The sequence below is a fragment of the Acartia tonsa genome, chromosome 13 (genome assembly GCF_053477335.1).
Source record: "Acartia tonsa isolate MP-2025a chromosome 13, ASM5347733v1, whole genome shotgun sequence".
NCBI lineage: Eukaryota > Metazoa > Arthropoda > Copepoda > Calanoida > Acartiidae > Acartia > Acartia tonsa.
In genome coordinates, this window is record NC_137272.1 from 11,480,982 (window position 1) to 11,505,010 (window position 24,029).

The following is a 24,029-nucleotide window of genomic DNA, read 5'->3' on the forward strand; positions in this document are numbered from 1 at the left end:
AATCCACTCTTATTAACTTCTATCTGCACATAACCCCTACTATAAAACACAAGAGAGGGGCGGTGAATTTTAATACCATGTGCAAAGACACTTTTTACATACAAATTTATAAAAATCAAAAAGTTTGGATATAAAATTAGTAATTAAGAGTAGAATGGTTGTTGGAAATGGGTCCTTTGGGATATATACTTAAGGGTAGAAAGTTAAAACTACACTATGATTTGCTGTAAGAACTGTCCTATGTATTTGAAACTCTATTAAGTGTAGTAGTCAAAATTCATTAAAACGTGCATTTGATTACCTTTTTTGGTTCCTGTTTTTACTTTGAGCTAAAATTGTCTTACCTTTTTTTGAGACAAGGCGTTACAAATATGATCTTTTATTAACCCTTACAGATCGGAGGGGGGCTCCAAGAGCCCCCCCCCCTCTAGTTTTTTCAATCTCATTTTTTTTGTAGGTAAGAAGGAGTGCTGTGACTTCATGACTTTTTAAGTTTAGTAATTATACGTCGGCAAGAGTTGATTTTATTAGGATATCTGGTCTGTGTCGGTCGTGGTGTCCGGTCAAAGTCGGTTGGGTAGCACCAAATTTAGAAAAAAATTCTAAGTAAATTTTAATTTCTACATTATGACTTTTGTGTATAAGGTAGAAACCTAAATTTTTTTTGGTGAATACTTAAATATCAATGACCTTCTGAGAAAAGTGTTGTTATGACCGTTTGACCGCTCCCTGACCGACTTTGTGACCGATTTTTGTCCGGCTTTTACTACAGACATATATCATGAATATCGTGGCTTCTATTACAGCTAGAGACCTATAATTTTTTTTGGTAAATCCTTGAGCAACAACAAACAGATAAAAATATTAATTGGCGCCGCCAACCGCCGTTTTACCGCCGTAACCGCCGAAAATGGCGGTTTCCGTTATTTGCCATTTTTCGGCGATGATCAGAAAAAGTAATTTTTTTGAAAAATAAAAGTTCGTCCTAAAATTTGGTCATCCTAGCTGCAAAATTGGCCGCTCTACAGCTGTTTTAAAATTTAGCGGCTGGCCGCTAAAAAGCGGCTAAGGAGCGGCCTGGCCGCTATGACTAGAAAAAGTAATTTTCTCTAAAAATACACATGAACCACCAGAAAAAAAATTTACGTCTTTATCTGTAACAGAAGCCGAGATAGAGGGGGGGGCTCTTGGAGCCCCCCCCCCCCCCGATCTTTTAAGGTGGGAATTGGGGCCCGAGCTGTAAGGGTTAAAAGTTGTCCGTACAGACATGCCCTAATTGAAGCGAAGCCTCTCGATAACTGAAGATATTTTGTTACCTGGATGAGATTCTTGAAGAATGGAAGGGCAGACTTGTTCAAGTGAACTGTTCTGTGGAATAAATCTAAAATTTGTAATGTTTTAAATTACATCAACATTATTTAATAGAAAAAGATCTAACATTATTTTAGTCATGTCTATTCCCTGCCAGGCCTTTTTTTGCGAAGCTAAACCTCTACCCAATAATTTAACCTACCATACGTAACCTAACCAAAAGTAGAACATTAACATAGAAAATGTTAGGTCTATTGGGTCATTTGATTTGAGGTCTTTTGTCCATAGGGTCTTTTGTCTTTAGGTCTTTTGTCCATTAGGTCTTTTTCCATTAGGTCATTAGTCAATAATGTCTTTTGTCCATTCGGTCGCTTGTCCATTAGGTCTTTTGTCCAAACGCCTTACAATTACAGTTACTTAACGTTACCTCATCTAACCTAAGCATCAAAATTACGCTTTATTTCTTATTTGTAAAGTTTGTTCATGGTCTATGTACAATATGAAACTACGCGCCCCATAGACGTTGAAGGGGGGGGGGATATTTACACCCAATAAAACTTTGAAAACCCTCATTTTACCGTCCTCAATATTTTTAAAAATACATTAGATTACCTCCCTCAAATCTTTAAAACCTCTCAGTTTACCCCCTCAAAAATTAGCTTGGATGTCATAATATATTTTCTCGTATTCATTCGAATCCGGTGGATAGGAACCGGTTCTCATCCATACGAAAAAAACTATGTCTAGCATCGTATTATATCCAGCTTTCTACGAATATAAAAATGTAATACATTCTATATCCGCGGAAAGCGGTTTATAATACGATGAAAGGAATAACTATACCTGATTTATTATTGGTCTCAACATAGATGTCTGTATAGTCATTGTCAGCGTTTGTAACTGTAACAAATACAACACTTTTTGGTGGATTTTTATGGATAAGCTGTGCAAAAATGTGGAAAGCAATAAAAATGACTATAAATACATTCTTTTTAGCTGTTAAGCTACTCTATAATTTCCGTTATATGTATATAGCTCTGTAACGCTATGTGTGTAACGTGATTTTCTCGGTGGCTATACAAGATAGTTGAATTAGTTATTCATTTAAAGATTTCCTATAACAATGAGTATCCAGTATTAATCTACATGGTCTATCGTTCTGCCAGTCATGGTACGAAAAAGTAGTACCTATTTATTAATCTATATATGTTGGAAAGAATTTTAATGCATATATTAGATTTGAAATCTGCATAAGATTTTAAAGATTTTTTTTTTAAGTCGTTTTTTATATAATTCTCTATTTAAAAGCGCAAATACAATTTAATTTAATTAATTTTGACCAAAAGGATAGGTGGATTGGAAACTACCTGAGCTCTGATTGGTTGAATGATGTAAGACACTTAAGCTTCTCCAATCAGAGCGCAGATTGTTTTCAACCCACCAATCACAGATGTCAAAATTAATTAACTTAAATTGTATTTGCGCTTTTAGATAAAGAATTATACAAAAATCTTTAAAATTTTATGCAGATTTCAAATCTATTATATACATTAAAATTATTTTCAACTTATATAACTTACTATTTATTTATATAAACTTATTTTTCCCTAATACATTTATTCCTGTTTTGTGATCAATAAGCTTCTGTTTTTAAAATTAGTCTTTAAGATTTGCTTATTAAAATTCACGTTGAAAAATTGCGTCGACCAATATTAGCGACGTTGTTTAAAATCATAGATAAAACATATTGTCTACTGTTGAGGGTGTCAAAGAAAGATAGAAAAAGGAATCGATAAGGGAAAAACAAGGATGACAACATCCATAAGTAGCGAAGCTCAAAATTTATTGATAGACATCAGGAAAAAATGTATATGTTAAAAAGACAAAAATGAAATAAATCACGAAACCTCTTAAAAATGTATAATCTTTTGAAGCATTAAGCTAAGAAGAAAATACGTGAAATCTAGGAATCGATCTAGCACCCCAACCAATTATCATATCTTAAAAAAAGCTTTATAAAAATGTGTAGAATGTGACTTAATTAATCCCTAAAAATTCCCCCGTTTATCTTGAACAGAAATTGAGATATTCATGGAAACTTGAAAAACTAGGAATCGATCTAGCACCCCAATCAATATACAAATCTTAATGAAACTTAGTAAAATTTTGTAGGATGCAAATTTACTTAATCCTTGAAAATTTCAGTTGTCTCTCTTGAAAAGGAGTCGAGAAAATTATAAAACCAAGAAAATCTAGGAATCAATCTAGCGCCCCAATTAACATACAGATGGACAAAACAATGTATATATTGGATGCGCATATGTCATGGGAATCTTCACTAAAAATTTCAGCTGTCTATCTTTAATAGGAGCGGAGAAAATCACGTTTCCCCGACAGACGGACAGACGGACGGACGGACATTTCGAATTATAGAGCAAGTCTTCAAATCATGCTGTTGTTAAAAAATAAAAGTTTTATTTAAAGTTTCAATTATTGTTTTTAAAAATCAAGCGAAATTTAATGAAAATAAATTCATTTTATTTCACATAAAAATTTGACGAGGAAAATGAAAAACTTGAAATCAATTAAGATAAGAGAAAATTAAGTTTTTTCACACTTTTTAGTTGGAAATTATTCTTTCATTTTATTTGCTTATAGTGTGTGAAAATGGAAAATAGATTGAGGTTTTTTTGGAGTATTAAAATTTACCTAGGAAAACATTCAATGTTATTTTTACCCAATTTTCCTTTTTTTCAATAGTCTTAGTAGCGAAACTACTTTATAATTTAAATTATCTATCACCGTTCGATATTTCAAAGTGAAATACTGCTATTAACGATAAAAGGCTGGATTGTAAATGTCTCCTATACTAATGAGCATCCAGTATTTAATTTATTGGTCCGTCAGTCTGTTGGTATTAGTCTGATCCTTTAGTCATGGGTTTTAGGGTAATTAACCCCCTACTACTTTAGAAGGGGGGGGGGGGGTTAAAATGTAACATATTTACAAAAGTTTGAGGGAATTTTTGGTGTACTTTCTGGTATGCATTTTATATGTGTAATGAAAAATGATATATTTTCCTATGGCACTGATGTTTATTCTACTAGCTGGCTCTAGCTCCTAAAACAAATAGATACATGTCATAAATAAACAAGCATAAATTATGATATATGACAAGCGCACAGAAACTCAACTCCTTCCCCTTACCTTTGAAATTAATGAAACGTTTTTTTTCTTTATGATTAACCACTGTGGGGCTACCCAGCACGCAAAAAATCATAGCACAAGAAAAACTCCCCTCTCCCTTATTTACGATCTATTTTTTAAATAGGGGGGTTCTGTTCTCGAATAGTCATTTTGATGGAAACTGCCAATTTACGAAGTACGTTAGGTCTAAAAAATTTAAATCCAAATAAAAAAAATTTCAAAAATTTTAGTTTAAATGCAATCCTGAAAATACGAGGCTGTTATAAAACAATGGAATGTTGAATAGAATTTCTTAAAATTTTGAAATGATTCACAGAAAGCTTTACTACATACTGTCTAAAGTTAAATTTATTCTGTGAAATTATTATCTTAAGTTTAGCTTTTGTTTTTCTTAGTAAACTTGGTTACAAGCGAAGGTTTTCCACAGATGGGAAAAGTTGTTTAAATGGTCCTACCCCAAACGTAGGAGTCCCAAACGTCGGAGTGGACAAACGCAGGAGTCCCAAACGCAGGAGTCCCAAACGTTGGAGTGGACAAACATAGGAGTGAGAAAAAAGTCGGAGTGGACAAACGTCGGAGTGGACATTGCTTAAGTAAAACGAAGGAGTCTCCGCTATTTAAATAATATGACAATTTTGAAATTTTATTTATATCCCTCTATCTACAAAAAATGGTTATGGCCAGAGCGCTCGGCCCCCTATCCTGCCTAGCCGCAGCGCTCGGCCCCCTAGCCTATAACCTAACCTAACTAAGAAAAATAAGGGGACCGAGGGAGGGGGGAAGGGGTGTATAAAAAATTCAAAATTGAAAAAAAAAATTCAAAATCGAAAAAAAAAATTTGGGACTCCTGCGTTTGTCCACTCCGACGTTTGTCCCACTCCTGTGTTTGTCCCACTCCGACGTTTGGGACTCCTGCGTTTGTCCACTCAAATGTTTTTCCACTCCTACGTTTGGGACTCCTACGTTTGTCGTGGAACCGTTTAAATGTCTAAAAGCCTCTTAATTTAGTCAATTTATTATCTTTATATAAAAGTAACATGTATTGACTCTGTCTATTTGTATGTGTGTGTAGCTAAGAATCTCGCTAACTGCTGAACCTATTTGGAGCTCCTTTACAGTAAAGATTCTTAAAGGGAGGCAGCGGAAAGTTTAGGGTTTTTCTTTCCATTTTATAACGTCACAAATGACACTTTTCGCTGTCCCCTTAGGTCCAGGGAAGGATAAAAACTAGTCAGGAGGAGGGTACCTCCGTCCACCTAAGAAAAATCCCTCATCCCTTCTGTAAATTGAAATTATTAATTGAAAAGATTGGACATAGCTAGTTTTGATAAATAAAACAAGATTTAATTCCAATACCCAAAGCTTGGGTAATAAGCTACAAAAGTTGGAAAGAATTTTAATGAATATAATAGATTTGAAATCTATTATATTCATTAAAATTCTTTCCAACTTATATATCTTATTGGGTACCATTATAAATTACAGTCCAATGTCCACTACCTCCCTGAAAACCTATGTAGTAAAATCTAACTTACCTGTAAATTGATTTGTTGAACAAAAAGAGCCAATAGAATGGTTGTAGTCGCAACAATCTTACAAAATCCGCCTGTCGGGACAAAGGTAATAAAATTCTCCGCTTTTTAGACGAAGCCCATTTTGTTCCGAATTTGTATCACTTTTGAAAAGTGCGACTCCAGTTACGTCATATTTTTCTTTCCCGAAAAAGGGAAGGGGGGAAGAAAATCTCTTCAAAAGAGATGGGGAAAACCCCCTTTTCTCTCATCTCTTTTTTCTTCCCCCTTCCCTTTTTTTCTTTCCCCCTTCCTTTTTTCGGGAAAGAAAAATATGACGTAACTGGAGTCGCACTTTTCAAAAATAATACAAATTCGGAACAAAATGGGCTTCGTCCGCTTTTTAATATTTAAAATAATTGTTTAGTTAGTCATATTAGTATACCATTAAAGATGTATTAAAATACAAGGATCTTAAGGGATAAGACAATGGATGATAAATTTATGAAAATGAGGATAAACAAAATTACCCCTTCTGTAGATTGATTATTGTTGGAAGAGTTTGGACACTTTTTTTGTCCTACCCATTCAAGTTTAATAAAAGTACCCAAAGTTTTGAAAACAACAAATAAAATTTTGATTTTAACACTTTGGGTACCAGTGTAATTTTAATTTCAAAAGTTACAGAAGTTGAAAGCGAGTATATGAATAAGCACTCATATATTTAAAAGTCTCATTAAATTTAATAAAATTCAGGGAGGAAGGGAACACTAGACTGAATAATAAATAAACTGGTTTCCAAAGTTTTAATATCACTAATCTTTTTCGATGGCGTAAAAAACTTTGGTTTCTTTGATTTAATTTTAAATGGGGGCTTCCTAACTAAATAATATTGTTCATATTTTTCAGCCAATTATATCTATAGAAATGTTAAATTTGTTTCTAATTATTGGGGATGAGTATAAATTTATCGTCCATTGTCTTATCCGTTTAGATCCCTAATAAAATGACAAATTTATGTACAGATTGAACCCACCCTCTAAGAAACAGAAAATTGAATAAAAATCGTATCAAATTGTTAGTTTTAAAGTGAAGTATCAAGTACAGTTTTTAAAAGTTTAATAGGTAGTACAAATATTTTTTGCAAAGATATTATAATGGACTTAAAATCAGTTTAGGTAATTGTAGGGTATATGTCAAATCTTCACAGGAATATCATATATCTCTTTTAGAATGTAATATTTTTTTAAAACGTATACCTTACAGGTATACTAAAATAGCTGTTTCAGAATGTCTTAACCAGATATCTTTAAGAATAAGACAATGAACGATAATTTGATACCACTCCAATATTGCTCCATTTGCAGGTTACAATTATTGGTTAAAAGCTTTGATACTATTGCGGAATCAAAAATTATAATATCAAAACAAGTACTCAAAGTTTTTGGGCAAACAAACTTTGAGTATTTTACATTACAATGTCCTCTCCCTGCCTAACACATTAATATGATGTTTGTATACATATCAAAACAGTATTCAATGGAATAATGGATTATTAAAAAGTATGAATATTTTTTTCATTTTAAGTAGCAAAAAAGTTCGAAGCCTTGCTTTTGTAAATAAATTTGCTAAAATTCAATGAATTCCTTGAGATAATATAATATTATTTTATTTATCAAAAAGAAACAAGGTTTCAATACTTTATGATACTTTACTGTTACGTGTAAAGGCATAATCAGTTCTATTTACATCAACTAATAGCCAATGAATTTGAAATAATTTCAAAAGTACATAGAAATATAAAATAAATGGGAATAGTCCCTCTCGTAACATTGCCCCATATGGGGCGATTCGTCGTATTTTTAAAATGGCTTTTAATAGGTTATTTTAGGTAAAGTTAGGTGATTGCCCCACAGGGTTAGGTAATTGGCCCCGCATGGTCAGAGCCCCTCGCAGGGGCTAGAAATAGGAGAAAAGCTACTGTGAAAAATACGAAGAATCGCCCCATAAGGTGCGATGTTACGAAAGGGACTTTACCCAAACATTTTAATCTGTTCAACTTATAATATTAAATAGCAAGATTTTTTTTAACTGCAGCATAACTACTGAACTGATAAAGTTTGATTTTTTATTGACGCTTCAATTAAGTCCTGGGATGGTTTTAGGCTCTTTTATTTTTAGATTTAATCCTTTGGATAATATAATTTTTCTCTCTCTTCTATATCTCATTGAATACGAAGCCCCTGGATGCTTTGGGCACAACCACTAGGTATTATTATTATTTTAAATATTACTAGCGGCTACGCCCCTAGAGGCCTCTAGTGGCACTTTAAATGTTTTTTTTTGTTCCAGTCTCTCTTTAAGTCTATACGATACATACCAATGTTTCGTTCAAGTCTCTCAAATATTTGTTTTAAAAATTCGATTATTCATGATTTCTCATTGGAGGGTGGTGGTACTCTCCCTCAAAATAGGTATAAACCTTCCCGAGACCTATGAAAAGCTACCCTGTTAAGGAGAACCCGATCGGTTCAGCGGTTAGCGAGATCCTTCGGTACAAACACACAGACACACAAACACACAAACATCCTGTTACTTTAGTATAAGGATTTAGATTTAGATTATCTATCCATATAACTAAGAAAATTAAACATATATACCTCTGAATTGATATGCAATAAGGGTTAAGGTGTGGAAAATTGTCAGGAATTTTAAGGGATTGATCAATCACATCCCAAATTATGATGAATAATATCACATTTCTGTAACTTTTGGTTAAAACGTTTGGACACTTAACTTAATGAACCAACCAATCAAAATATAATAAAAGTATTTTTAAAACTTTTAAAGCTAACAAATAAGAAGTGATTTTGAAACTTTGGGTATTAAAACAACTAACAGTCCAATGTCCACTCCCTCCCTGAAAATTATAGAGATATAGTGAAGCAGAAGTAGTGATCTCTGTTGAACTTTCATGCTTATATTATATCAACAAATTATTCTTATCATTATATTAAAGTAGCAAGATGTATGTATGTCTAAACGCTAGACCAATATAGTTTTTTCTTTCCAATGTAGCTTATCATAGGTCCTTGGATGGTTTTAGGCTATTTATTAAGAGCTCCTAGATTTTAAAGGCGCAGCCGCTAGTCCATAATATGGTCTAAAAATTGTATTCTGTCTGTAGCTAAGGATTTCAATCACTACTGAACTGGATAAGTTCTTCATTTACGGATATCTTCACATGGTCCCAGGATGGTTTCTTTCTGTCCTGTCATTCTCCTAAATGCTAGGGGCGTGACCGCTAATTTCTTATATAGTAGATATTGCACCAAATTAAATCAAAAGATTTTAAATACCATAAAGTCGACATATGACTTTAAATTTAATGTCAACTGAATGATACTAGGTTCAACTGGAAAAAGTGATAGGCAGATAGAGAAAGATAGATAGATAGATAAATAACGAGAGAGAGAGAGAGAGAGAGAGAGAGAGATATGGAGGGCTAGGTTTGGCATGATATACACCTCTAGTAAAGCAGTGCCAAATATTATAGATATTGGTTTATCACTTTAACTAACTTTATTCAACCTATGTATACTTATCATCAGGGATCTAAAGGGATAAGACAATGGCTGATAAATTGATGTTCATCCCCAATGATGATACACAAAATTACCTCTTCTTTAGATTAAAATTAGTTTCCAAAGTTGTTATGCCAACGAAGAAGAAAATATTATTTTAAAACTTTGGGGACTAGTTTAATAAATAGCTTATTGTCCCCTCTCTCTCTGGTATGCTTCTCAGGTTGTAGGGAAAATTGATTATGTTGTTTTTATAGAAAAATATATTCATTAAAAACTTTTAAAGATTAAAACTGGCATTTAAAAGGTTCAGATATTTTAGATTGTGTATTTAATATTTTAATAAGGGATCTAAAGGGATCAGACAATGTACATCTACAATTATGATACACAAAATTACACTTTCTGTAGATTAAGATTATTGGTTGAACTAAATAAACACTCCAATCAAAATTCACTAAAGCCTCCAATGTTGTAAAGGCAACGAATAAGAAAAAAATATTGTAAGGTTTGGAGACTAGTTTATTAAACAGCCCATTGTCCCATCTCTAATTCTGTATACTAAGACTACCAAATATGTGTGTCAAACGTGTTGCTAATATCAAACCAACACAAATTCAACAACAAATTCTATTGTTTTGTTACTTTTATTTTAAGTTTTATTGCAAACTTAATTCAAAATGAGTTTTCTTTGATCGCGTTTGGTAAAATATTTTATCTATAAACCGTGGCTAAAATTATACCCCCCTAACATCCCGAAACATAAATCCATCGAATTTTAATAGCGAAGCTTTTATATAACATAGGGCTAATTGTGCGCCCGTCCGTAATGGACAGATCTTATCGCTTATTTAGATATTTTAGAATTGATTTATAGATTTTAGACCTTTAACCCGCTCCCCCCCCCCCCCGGACAGGACTATTAACTATGGCCGCGCGCTAGGCTCCATTGCCTGCCTAGCCGCAGCGCTAGGCCCCCTAGCCTACCTAACCGCAGCGCTCGGCCCCCTAGCCTATAACCTAACCTTACATAGTTGTTCTCTGCCAGAGTCAAAATATTTCTAAGAGGATAACGCCCAATTTGATACGATTTAGAAAGTGTAGCAACTCTAAATTATAGGTCTATTTAAAACATGTTGAAATGTTTTTTTTACATTATTTCTTTAATATAATGATAATTTTCTTCTATTTTTGTAATAAGGAGTCTTAGGACAACAATGTACAATCCTTCCTTCCAGCCCCCCCCCCCCCCACCTAAAACCATTTTTTAAAATTTACGGTAGGGGGGGGGGAGGAGGTTATATACCCTGCTAGAAAATTCAAAGATTTTACTTTAAATTCCTTCTCTCTACCCTTAAGATTTACAATCTAACATTTGGGCCAAATCATTGAATGAATTTATGTAGATATTAGATACATGTATGCTATAAACAGTGTGTCCCACAAATATTAGATATTAGATACAGGTATGCTATAAACACTAAACAGTGAGTCCCAGAAATATTAGATATTAGATACATGTATGCTATAAACAGAGTGTCTCCCAAATATTAAATATTAGATACATGTATGCTATAAACAAAAGGTCCCAGAAATATTAGATATTAAATACATTTATGCTATAAACAGTGAGTCCCAAGAATATTAGATATTAGATACATGTATGCTATAAACAGTATGTCCCACAAATATTTGATATAATTTACATGTATGCTATAAACACTAAACAGTGAGTCCCACAAATATTAGATATTAGATACATGTATGCTATAAACAGTGTGTCTCACAAATATTAGATATTAGATATATGTATGCTATAAACAGTGTTTCTATTTATGATCATGCAGGTCATTATCCTCCAGGTCTCCTGAAATCTTTAAATAGCTTCTGTGACCGCAATTTAAAGGTCTAATTAAAGAAATGTAATTTTTGGGACACCTTGTTTATGATGCAACGTCCTGCTTTTCAAGTTGCAGAATTCATTTCATACATACTTTGATAATTCCCAGGGATTTTAAGAAATAAGACATAGGACGATAAATTAATAAACATCACGGATGATGATAAACAAAATTACCCCTTGTACAGAATTAAATAATTGTTTGAAAATTTTGAACACCACTTGTTTATAATCAACCAATATAATTTTGATAAATGAAAGTCAACGAATAAGATCCTGTGGTTATAAAATTTAGGATACCAGTGTAATTTTCAGTCAAATGTTCCCTCCCTCCCCGAATACATTCAGTGTACAATATCATACCCTGTTAGGTTTCAATACTGATACATATTAAGCTTGGATATGGGTTGGAATAATATAATTAGGGATCTAAAGGGATAAGACAATGGCCGATAAATTGATGTACATCACAATGATGATACACAAAATTACCTCTTCTGTTGATTACAATTATTTATTGCAACGTTATTTATTTACACTCAACTTGATAAATCAACCAATCAAAATGTATTAAAAGTCCCCAAAGTTGTTTACGCAACTAATAAGAAAACGTTATTAAAAACTGTGGGGACTAGTGTAATAAACAGCCCATTTTCCCCTTTCTTTCATTTAATATTTAGCTTTGCTTTAAAGCTTTTTAAGTTTATGTAATTTAATTTCTTAGTACTCGTGAAAACGATACTGCTTACTTTACATGTTATTTAAATGAAAAAATTATGATTTTAGATATTTCACTAAAAGCAAAGCTTTTTCATTATTATGGTAGCTCCGAACAGTCGTAAAGGATAGCTCTAATTGTTACATTAATTTAGTTCTCATATAACCATGATTTTTTTTAAATATGATTCCTAGGACAATTAGGCTTCATGTAATAAGCGAGGCATCTATGTAATCAAGTATGAAAACGATACTTCAATACTGAATTTAAGCTTATAAAATAACGTCAGATTTGAAACATATTTCAAAATTATACTCTATATGTTTGTCAATATTAATAGATGATCTTTTTTAATTTTCAAAATATTTTTTCTCGTATTCATTCGAATCCGGTAGATAAGAATCGGTTCTGATCCATACGAAAAACTATGTCTATCAATGTATTATATCCAGCTTTCTACGAATATAAAAATGTACAATCATAAGATTAAAACCAGTTTTTAGTCCGTGACTTCGGCAACTCGGACCTAAAAAAACTGGTTTTAATCTTATAATTGTACATTCTATATCCGCAGAAAGCTGTTTATAATACGATGAAAGAAATAATTATTCTAAGCTGTACAAGAACTCTTTTCTGAGAAAACACATTTTTACTGCACAAATAGCATATGTTAGAAAGCAAATAAATGTGTAAGTGTTTTTAATAACAAAAATAAAGTGGTTTGTTTGTTGACTAAGCAAGAAATAAGAAAAACACAGCATACAACCAGGCATTACTTAATATAAACAAGGATGACAACATCCATAATTAGCTAGGTAAAAAATCATTGAAGGATAAACAGTCAAATTAAGTTATAGAGCATATATTCAGTGGGCATACAAAAGAATAAGAAATATATGTTTCTGAAATTGTAAAAAATCACGAAACCTTAAGAAATCCATATTTGTCTTTTGTAGCATGACTGACAGACAGACAGACCAACAGTAAGTTATTTACTAAATGCTCTCTGGTAAAGGAGAATATTCACAAAAAAATCAATAGTTCACATAAATAGCAGCCGAGAAAATCACATTTCTCCAACACAGACAGACTGATGGATTGACAGACAAAGTAAATTATAAAAAGCTTTACTACTGACAACAAGAAAAAAAAATAAGCAATATATACATAATAATGACCAATGGAGTTGTGTAGTTTAAAATGTAGTCAGAAAAACGAACATACAAGCGAGAATTAACAATTATAAAGTTAAACTACATTGACTAATGAAAAAAATGTTTATATAAGCATTACTTAAATACAGGATGCTTAATATGAAAATAGTTCAGTTTTTATTTTAAAGAATCTTCACTAATAATTGTGTCTAATCGAGCTAGGAATCTATATTCCAAAAAAAAATAATAGTAAAAGTTGAAGTAATAGCTAGAATAATTAGTTAATTATTGCGTCGCAGTCTGATATATACTGATAGGTATAATTAAAGAGTCAAAGTCCAGGAATCTTAAAGGATAAGACAATGGAAGAATGGTCCTTATGTACATTAATCTTATTTTGGACACTGCCAGTTGGAAGGAAACAATCAAGATATCTAAAAGCATTTAGGGACTTGAAGGGCCAGAGAGGAATATGAGAAATAGCTTTAAACAATCCAAAGACTTAAATCTGAAAACAAAATAGTCTAAAAACACCACAGGACCTATATCAAGCTTACCTAAAACAGAGAACTCAATGGGTTCAGTAGTTATTCAGATCTTAAGCTTCAGACAAAAACACTCTTACTGCATATTACTAGTGCTAGTCAGGGATCTAAAGGGATAGAACAATAGCTAGTAAATTAATGTACATTAAGAGATATACGTTTTCCGGAATTGTAATGTAGGGAGTAGATTTGAAATCTGCATCAAATTTTAAGGATTTTTTATAAAATTCGTTTTTTGTATAATTCTTTATCTAAAAGCGGAAATACAAATTAAGTTAATTAATTTTGGCATCTGTGATTGGTGGATTTTAAAAATCTGAGCTCTGATTGGATGTCGTACATCATTCAACCAATTAGAGCGCAGGTAGTTTAAAATCCACCTATCCTATTGGTCAAAATTAATTAACTTAAAATGTATTTTCGCTTTTAGATAAAGAATTTTACAAAAAACGAATTTTATAAAAAATCCTTAAAATTTGATGCAGATTTCAAATCTACTCCCTACATTAAAATTCCGGAAAACTTATATCTCTTAATGTACATCCCCAATTAGTGGTTGAAACGCTTGAACACTAACCTTAACCAACAAACCAATCAAAGTCCCCAAAGGTGTTAACTCAACGAATAAGTGAACGTTATAATAAATCTTTTGGACAAGTGTAATAAACAGCCCCAATGTCCCCTCACTCCCTGGTTACTACAACACCTAATTAAAGAAATAAGAGGAAAATTTTGCCTCTCCAATTATTTTTTTCCCATGAAAATAAGATAAATGTAGTATATTATGTTGGATATAAGGAAAGGTATGTTGGTTATTAAATTATAATGAATAATAATTGCCTCAAATTTTATTAATAAACTTTAGACCATTTTCTTAAATTCATTACATTTTATAGAATTCAAAATTGTAATTTTTTCTCCTGAAAATAGGATTATTTTCAAAATATGAAAGGTTTATACTATTACCCGCGACAGTGGCTCAACACGTAGCGCATTAGTTCGTTCTTGGGGTGAGTGATAGGATTGATATACAGGCACAACTCATTACCATGTACAGTTAGAACTTCTCAGACAAAGGGCGTGCAATCAAAGGGTTAGATTTATGTTACTGAACCTAATATCCACCATTGGGTGTTAGAGTATTGCATCCTATTACATAAATCCCTTAGGTTCTCTAGATGTTTTCTGGAAATATGTAAGCTTTAAACTTGATTTTTTTATTTTATTTTATATTTTATCTGTTAGTGAGTTTGTGTGTGAGTGTATGTTGGTTTTCCCCTCTGCATGAGATTTCTTAGAAAAGTACTTGCAAATGTTCATGTGAAAGATTTATCCTTTTTAAGACATGGACTATAATCAGTATTTCATTTAGTACTAGCTGCTAAGCCCCTAGCCACAAGGGCTTTGAATTCAAAGAGGCAGAAAAGGGCTATAAAAAATAGCTTAAAACCACCCAAAGACTTAAATATGAAAATAGAATTACCTAAAACCATTACAGGACCTACATGAAGCTTTCCTATATGAAAGAACTCTATCGGTTCCGTAGTTATTGAGATATTAAGCTTCATACTGCTTTTTTTTAACTAGATATTTTTTGTTATTGACGAAAATAAAAAACAATAAGTTAAGTAGTTATAAAAAAAAGAAAAAACACGACCTTTACATTATATAAGTAACTGACAGACCGACGGACCAAGAGCGTTATATACTAAGAGATGAAATCTTTCTAACAACAAAAATCAGCCAACTATCTTAAATAGCAACCGAAGAATGCATATTTCAGACAGACAGCTATTTTTAGTAGTTTTTGAGGCACACTGTATTCTCATTACCCGGGATAATTATTGGGTAATTGATAATATTAATTAGATCCATACACACATGTTACATCCTACATGTAGGTCAAATTATGCCCAAACCAAATCATTTTTTTAAAACTTTTCAGTCCGCATGTAAAGGATTGCTGCTATCGTTAATTTAGTAATTGTCCGTCTAGTTCAAACTTGACTTGAAAACAAAACTCTATGATCATTTATCTGATCATTAATAGTAAGTCCATGTGTACATATTGTACACTTGAAACATAATTTGTTTTGGAGAGACCTGGAGGATCATACCTGGAACCTAAAATTGACTTGAACATCTATATTATATATAAGAATGTTCTACAATAGGATATTTTAGTATTTTGGTAAAATATTTTTGCTTTTTACCTGGATGACCCTGCCAGGTTAGCTGTTTTTTGTCTTCCATATTTAGAAAGTAATTCAGTTATGGACCTTTATCTTGCATGAAATAGAAAGAAATAAACCGGAGGGGGAAGGGGAGAGCGTTCAACTCCCTCCCCCCCTTCCCCCTCGAATGTTAAGGGTTTACAGCAATTGAATTGATCTTTATAAAAGGGGTAAAGTTTCGTTTTAAAAATTCTTATAAATATTTAACCTTTATCACTTGATATAAAATGTTTTATACAGAGCTGGATCTTTAAATCATTTGTTTTTCTTTGACATGTTACAAATTTAAATGTTTACAATTTCAAACAGAAAATATTTTATTTCTTCCTATTTCTACTTGAGATATTTGAAACAACAAGGATGGCAACATCAATAAAAAGCGAAGCTTAGCAAATCAGATTGACAAAAGAATATGATCCTTATATAAAAGTAACAGGATGTCTTCATGTCTGTTTGTTTGTGTGTACCTAAGGATCGCTTACAATGCAGTTTCTAGGTCCTGAGAAGACTTATAACTTGTTTTGATGAGAGTACAACCACCCTCCGAAGATAAATAGCTCATAGAAGAAATGACCACCCCAAAATAAATGTTTATTTCTTTTTAAAAACTAAAATTAAATATGGAGAATTTGACTACCCCCTCCCCCCAATCTACAAATACCCCTAGCGTCCTCTAGTACAACTATTAAGTATTCAATATAGGATAGCGGAAAGAGTCATGTGTGACGTCATAAAAATACGTCTATTATCCATCTCTTTTTTTCACACATGACACTTCCCACTGTCCCACTGTTAGAAAATTGTTTGAATAAAGTTTGCATAATACGGACATACTTACATTATAATACATAATTATAGAGAAGATTCGTCCTGAGAGTCCTAGGAATGGATATTCCATAAATAAGGCCAATGAGATAATTATGATATAATTAATATAGTCAAAATGCTAAGAACAAATTAACACCTATCATAGAAAACGTCGCTTTTACAAAGAATTATACCAATTGGAATTTTTATACAAAATTTTAAAATAACTTGAACCAATTTGAAGATCTTTTATTTAATTAAAATGACAAAATTCTTTAATTAAATCTGTATAAAAGTCAATGGTATTCTTTGAATTTTAAAAATTTAATTAATATTTAATATAATACTAATTACTTCGCATTTATCTTATATAGCAAAGTAGTAAGGATTTTTTTTTTCGATCTTGCTTACCATATAGGACCTTCAATGGTTTTATTTTCAATTCTTGGGATGGTTTTAAACTATGTTATTGCTCCCTTTCTCCTCCTTCAAAAAATTATCACTTACAGATACTAATGGCGCAGCCGTTAGTTAACACAATTTTAAGGTTTGACCCCTATTTATTATTTATTGAAAAGTTGACGTAAAATGTGTGTAAATTGATCAGGAACTAAATGCCCCAAAGATAAAACAAGTTAAATTTATTTGCTATTATCTAACAGGGAGGAAGGTAAGATTGGGCTGTTATTACGCTAGTCCCCAAAGTTTTATTATAACGTTTTCTTATTTCTGGCTTAACAACTTTGGGTACTTTCATTGTATTTTGGTAGGTTGTTTCAATAAGATCATAAGATAACCATTAATAGTTATTTATAGGAGGGGTTATTTTGTGCAACCATATTGGGGATGTACATTAATTTATCGTCCATTGTCTTATCCCTTTAGATCCCTGGTTATTTAACCAACATGTTTAAGGCTCTTTATTTAATGGGAAAATTAAGATGTATGCATAAAATATCATAATTGAAACCCTAATTCAATTGATATTTCGATAGATTTTTATAGAATTTTGTCTGTTTTGTTTGACTTATTTGTTAAGCTTTGCTTATATGGATGTTGTCATCCTTGTTAAATTGCCAACCGGGGCAGGAATCTAAATTACCCCTTCTGTAGCCTAGAATTAGTGATTGAAACGTTTGAACACTCAACTGATCAAGTTAATATTGCTTGATTCACTTCTACAAGAGACAAAATGAAAATAATTGCTAAAATTGAAATATATCTTCATGTCTTAGAATTGTGTATTTTTAGATATAGGTTGAAAAACATACCAACTTTAAAATACTCAATAAACCAACCAATCAAAATTCACTAAAGTCCCTAAAGTTGTTAAGCCAACGACTACGAAAAAGGTTATCATAAAACATTGGGGACTAATGTAATAAACAGCCCATTGTCCCCTCTTTCTCTCTACAACCGGGGCTTTTTGAATCTTCATCTAAAATAATTATATTTTGCACTACTGCTGAACGTGGAATTGTGGTATGCGGCAGCTCTGGACCATGCAGAAACCAAGACATTATAGTGATGCTACGCACCTAGTTAAATCCTGTTATTCTACAATTATGAAGCCACCTGAAAAGATGTCAGATAACGGTACTGATCTTATCCCTCAGTTGTCCTGCAAATGGAGGGAGGGGTGTTAACCCTCCCTCTCCCATCTTAAGCACCGGAACCTTCCCCTTCAACCACCAAGTTATCAGCACCACCTCAACCCTGAGGATAAAGGATCTAAACCTGCCCCCACACAGACTGTTGTTGTCACAAGTAATCATCAAACCTTCCCTCTTTAGTACCCAGACCTACCACTCAACCCCTCTATGCTTATCTACCTATTGTGCTGCTCCATGGGCTATCCTGCCTGCCCCAGACAGGGATAGCCATCTACCTAACCATTGCAATTATCTATGTTTTACTGTATGATTTATCTTTAACCATCTTTATTCCTAATCCATATGTATTTATATTATGGTTAACTGTATTCTTAATCCCCCCCACCCTTTCCAGGGATGGGGAATCATGATTGCCCAAACTGACTATTGTATATGTATTATAATGCTTTTATGTTATGATCATTTATTCCTATCCATGTAGTTATTGTTTGTTGTATATAACTTCAGTATCCTTCACACCTTCAATAAAGTGACAACTGAAATAGATGTTGATTCTTGTCTAGTGAATGCTAGAGAAGCATAGCTTCTCTATAGTAAGGTGTCCACGTCTGTTCACACTGCCGTAGTCTTTATTCGAACTCTGGTGTCTGCCATTTACCCTAGGCGGATACCACAACTTTGGTGACAGCTGTGTGAGATTACGGCGAACCACAAGTGTAGAGCAGACGCGTATCTGAGGCTAAGGTACTCCCAGCAGTGAATCTGGCAAAACTGACGCAAGCAACCTGAATTACCCACCCTGGACAGCAAAGTTTAACTCTGCATCCGGCAGTTGTGGAAGCGAGACAGCGAAATTTGACGAATAACCGCGAGCAGCGCTGATATCTAACGGAGAATTGAGCGCCAAAAGGGCTGAAACAGGCCTGCGGACCGGCTGAAACAAGCCAAATAAGTGTAAACGGCTGGAAATAGGCCAATTTACTGCAAGAGATAGCAGGAGCCGAACCAGTGGCGCTAGCAGGACGGGACATTCCCTGCCGCCATCAGCTGGATTTGGATAAGCGGCGCTAGCAGGACGGGACATTCCCTGCCGCCGATAGGCTGAAACACGCCACATAGCTGCAAGCTGCGAGCCAACATACGAGTGTAGTGCACCAGAACAGAGAAAAACTACGTCAACTCCAAGTATCCTGAGAAGCTACAACGCAGCCACCCATCTAGAAAAACAGATATTATGTTACATTGCAGGGATTACCACCCTGATGTGATGGCCAAACAATAGATTTATGAGCAAAGCTTGGCAAACAAATTGTTGTGTTGTGATAAATCTAAGAATAGAACAGGCTTGGATTATTGTGTATTGTGATAACAGCTAAAAATAGAACAGAGTTGGTAAACAAATCTGTTATGCAATTGTGATAAGGACAAAAATAGAATCTAGATGTAATATAATAAAGATCCTGATATACAATCAAAACATCTCAAGCCCACAGCACAATAACAATACACCCCTTATTCCAAGGGAAGGGGAGAAGCCCCTCTCCATTGAAGGCAAATACAATCAGGGTGATATAATAGATAAACCTAGGATTAAGAAGAAAAGGCACTATTATACCAGCACCCAGTTACCTCCCTCCCTCACAGGGGAAACGGACGGAGTTACCCCCGTCCCCTCACGCGCTTCCCCCTTCCTACCCACACAAGACTAAGTCCGTCTGTAGTGTGGGGCTAGCGATCGGACACACAGAGCGCCATGCACGGGTAGCGCAACAGAGTGCGGAAAATATCATAAATCCAACGGACGAAGCGGACCAATGAGAGAGCGAGTTGAGGGGTGAGAGCGCGTTTTCCCCGTGTGCGCGGATTTGACGGTGCGGACGCGCGTTGCAAGGACAGGAGATTTCACACACACACACACACACCCACACACACCCACACAGGAGAGGGGCCATTCTATAGCATACATCAGAGATAATTTTTTAGGAGAAAAACTTGTAAGCTCCTCCCTCCCTGTCTACAGTGTGATAAGGAAAACTAAACCAGTTCCTTAAACCCGCTCAGACCCTCAACATCTTCCTAGCCTGCCAACCCTACTTCAAAGCTGAATGGTTAGTGAAACAAATATATGTATATATAAATACCCAAGTGATAAATGAGGTTGTTTTTTTTGTATCATGGGTACAAGTAAGTGAATACTAACCTCACCAAACAACACTGGAAACTGATATGGTAACTGAACGAAAGTACGCCCACCCTGTGAACATAGCCTGACTTGCTGCCCCACACTGGGCAGTGGTGGTGTGTACCTGGACCATCGACCTTCATAGTTGTGAACTATATACAGAGGAAGCGTGATTTTTTTTGAAGCAAGGAGGAAAAGCTAGCTAGCTCTGGGGATATTCCTATACACGTATATAGATATATATGGGCGTGTAGCCATGTATATATATAGGTAACCTACCTATCCATATATCCACTAGCGGATACGCTCCTAGAGACATCTGTGATACCTAACATATTCCCTGTTACCTTTAAGCTAAGATCCGCTGGTTACCACAGAAATCAAGAGCTATACTGAAAAGGAGAACAACTCAGGCTCAACAGTTAAACAAGACGCTGGCACCAACAAACCAACCCCCTACTACTTATCATGGGGGCGCGCCAGCCACAGAAACTCTTGAGCCCGGAGGACCGAGCCTACGGCTACATGGACTACCACCCTAATTACACAGCTATAGTATTTATACTAGGGGTGAGCCGGCTCGAACCTCCTTGCGGTGCGGCTACTCTACTCTGCTCCTATATCTACAAGATACTGCTTCTGTTATTACTTTGGCCTACTGTGTTGAGTACAGTGAACATCAAACACATGCCAGGTCACAGACCCCTGGTCCCTGAGATGCCCTTGTCTGGAAGGGTGACTGAATGTCCGCTGCACAGCTCCTGTTCAGTTGGTGCTCAACGTACGAGAAATAGCAATACTGGACTGGGGGTTGCTGAACCTGTAGGTGTCCTCCTGGGGGTGTTGAACGATGCAACTGAGCCTAATGAGAAGGTGACAAGCTTCAGAGACTTAGTGGCCAGCCCCAAGATGGACACTACTACCAGAACTGAGATTTCAAAGGGGCCCAGCCCTAGGGCCAGTACCACCTGTTTCTGGGGTGGAAAGGTCCTCCCTGGCACTGGCCTCACCAATCTGGAGGATGGGGAGCTGTCCCAGGGGAATAGGCTCTTCACCCAGATGCCCGACGCGTACCTGGGGGTGGGGGAGCCGCCACCCAAGCCTCCCTGGGAGCCCCCAGGCATGGAACGACTGGGGACCGGCCTAAGGATGGGGACTGGTGACCTGCTGCAGTGGAAGACTTTACCCAGCACGGAGGGAGCAGGGTTGACCAGCAGCAGTGAGGCTGTTCCCCCACACTCCAAGACCAGATGCCGCTACTCTGTTGAACCACTGCACATGTCCCAGCCAAGTTCCCCCATGCTGCTGAAGATGGAGGCCCACCAGGATGCAGAGCTCCAACTAGGAAAGTCAACAAGAAGGCCACCCCTTGCCAAAACCAGAACCACCGCAGGGGCTCCCCACCAGCAGCTGACGGAGCCTGGCAGGGACGCAATACTAGCTGGCAACTCTGGCCCAACTCAGGTGGCTACCAACAGTCTGCTGACAGTCCGGAATACAGTTCAGGCTACCATCAGTATGGCATCTTCTGGGCCTTGCTGGTCCACCTGTGGGTACCTGTCCACACACTGGCCACAGGTACCCCCCAGAGATCATAGCCCCCTTTCCGACTGGCACCATCAACAGCCTTTGCTACCAACCACCTGGCATACCCAGAGGCAGGATCCCTCATGTGGAGAAGCACCTGCAGAAGCTAAGGCCGAGGCTGGCCTCGCCACCCAGGGGAGGAGAGCCGCTGTTGGATGGAAGGAACCTGTGTGTATGGGGAGGAGGCTGAATGTAACCAAGGAGCCACCACAAGCAGCCCAGCACCGCCTGACCCCTAGTAGGGGAGACCCTGTTTGTCAGCTGGTGCCCCAACTGGAGGAGGAGAGACCTGGCAGGTTGATACACCCTGGGGAAGCCGGCCTGATGGGACCCAGCTGGACGAAGGGGCGCTGCCGCTTCAACGGCCACACAGCCGCCAAGTGTAGAACCGGTTGGGACCGGGCAATGAAGAAACACCAGGCCGCCCAACAACCTGCAGGAAACCAGTCTGCCACCCAGGTCCACCTGGAGGGAGATGCCCAGCCGTCACCCCAACTAGCTGCCGCCGCTGGGGCCGCGGCTACCCAGGAGTCTGTGTCTCAGATTGGGACCATGGTGGCCAGGATCAACGTGCTGGGAGGAGCGGCTGAACCCAACCGGGTTGGCCTGGACCTCAGCCGCAACCACAGGGGACCGGTGTCCGTAACCCCTGTCACCCCCAGCAAGAGCCGAGGGGCGCTACCCAGCGCCACCGGGACGGTGTACGGGGAGGCCCTGGCGGCCGCCGAGTGGGAGAGGCAAGAGGCGCTAGCCAGCGAGTCTGAGTCGATGTATGGGACGCCAACCGGCGTCGCCACCTGGAAGGAACGAGAGGTGCTTCCCTGCACCACCAAGCTGATGTCTGGGGCGACAACCGTCGCCGCCACCTGTGAAGACTGGGGGGTGCTATCCAGCGCCCCACGCTGGTGCCTGGGGCGACAACCGTCGCCGCCACCGAGAGACCTGGACCCCTGTGAAGACTGGGGGGTGCTATCCAGCGCCCCCACACTGGTGCCTGGGGCGACAACCGTCGCCGCCACCGAGATACCTGGACCCCGGAATGAACCCGCAGCCCCAGAGGAAGGGGTGACACCCGTCACCCCCAGCCAGCCAGAGCCCCCAGCCAGCAGGGAGAGTCCAGCTGTCCCTCACCCTCAACTGCATCCAGCTGTCTACCTCCCTCAACCAAGCCAGGGTAATTGTATTGCACTGGTGTACCAGGACGTTTGGGCTGGGCCAAACTTGCCTGCGCCCCCTGCATCTGCCCCAGGAGCCAGGGTATCAGCCATTACCAGCCAAACTGAAGAAGCTTTGACCGCTGCCTGGGGAGTAACCCAACTAGATGCGCCAAGTGCCGAGCCTAACCATAGAAGTAGAGGATCCCCAACAATTATGTCTACCCAAGATGGAGACAATGTGCCTGGACCCCTTCAGGCTAGGGGAGGAAATCCGGAGCCTTGTGCCTCCAGTCCACTAGCAGCAGTGTCCGTGGATGGGCCTGTCTCCCAGCCAACTAGAGCGGAGCCACCCTTGCAGATCCAAGACAGCCTCCGGCATCAAGGGTGGACTGTTACCTTTCCCTACCCCGCAGGTCGGATTGCCATGCACCACCCTGCCAATGTCCAGAATGAGCCTGAAGGAGGCAACGCTCCTACAGTATGGCAACCACCACCTGCCCGCGTTGACAGAGACCCTGG

At 36.8% G+C, this 24,029-nt stretch overlaps 2 protein-coding genes across 2 annotated transcripts in view; one reads left to right on the plus strand and one right to left on the minus strand.

The window, feature by feature from the left end:
• The window catches only part of LOC145304490 (uncharacterized), a 40,816-nt gene that overhangs the window by 14,186 nt on the left and 2,601 nt on the right, over positions 1–24,029 (minus strand). The window contains exons 2-5 of the mRNA XM_080146373.1: positions 6,054–6,123; positions 4,392–4,431; positions 2,155–2,211; positions 1,317–1,381 (exon numbers count right to left, since the gene is read on the minus strand). Of these exons, the coding sequence (XP_080002499.1) occupies positions 1,317–1,381; positions 2,155–2,211; positions 4,392–4,431; positions 6,054–6,123 (232 nt within the window). The remainder of the gene's footprint in view (positions 1–1,316; positions 1,382–2,154; positions 2,212–4,391; positions 4,432–6,053; positions 6,124–24,029) is intronic.
• RpS20 (ribosomal protein S20) overlaps positions 18,115–24,029 on the plus strand; it is a 186,072-nt gene continuing 180,157 nt past the window's right edge. The window contains exon 1 of the mRNA XM_080145444.1: positions 18,115–18,156. The gene's annotated coding sequence lies outside the window, so the exon portion shown is untranslated. The remainder of the gene's footprint in view (positions 18,157–24,029) is intronic.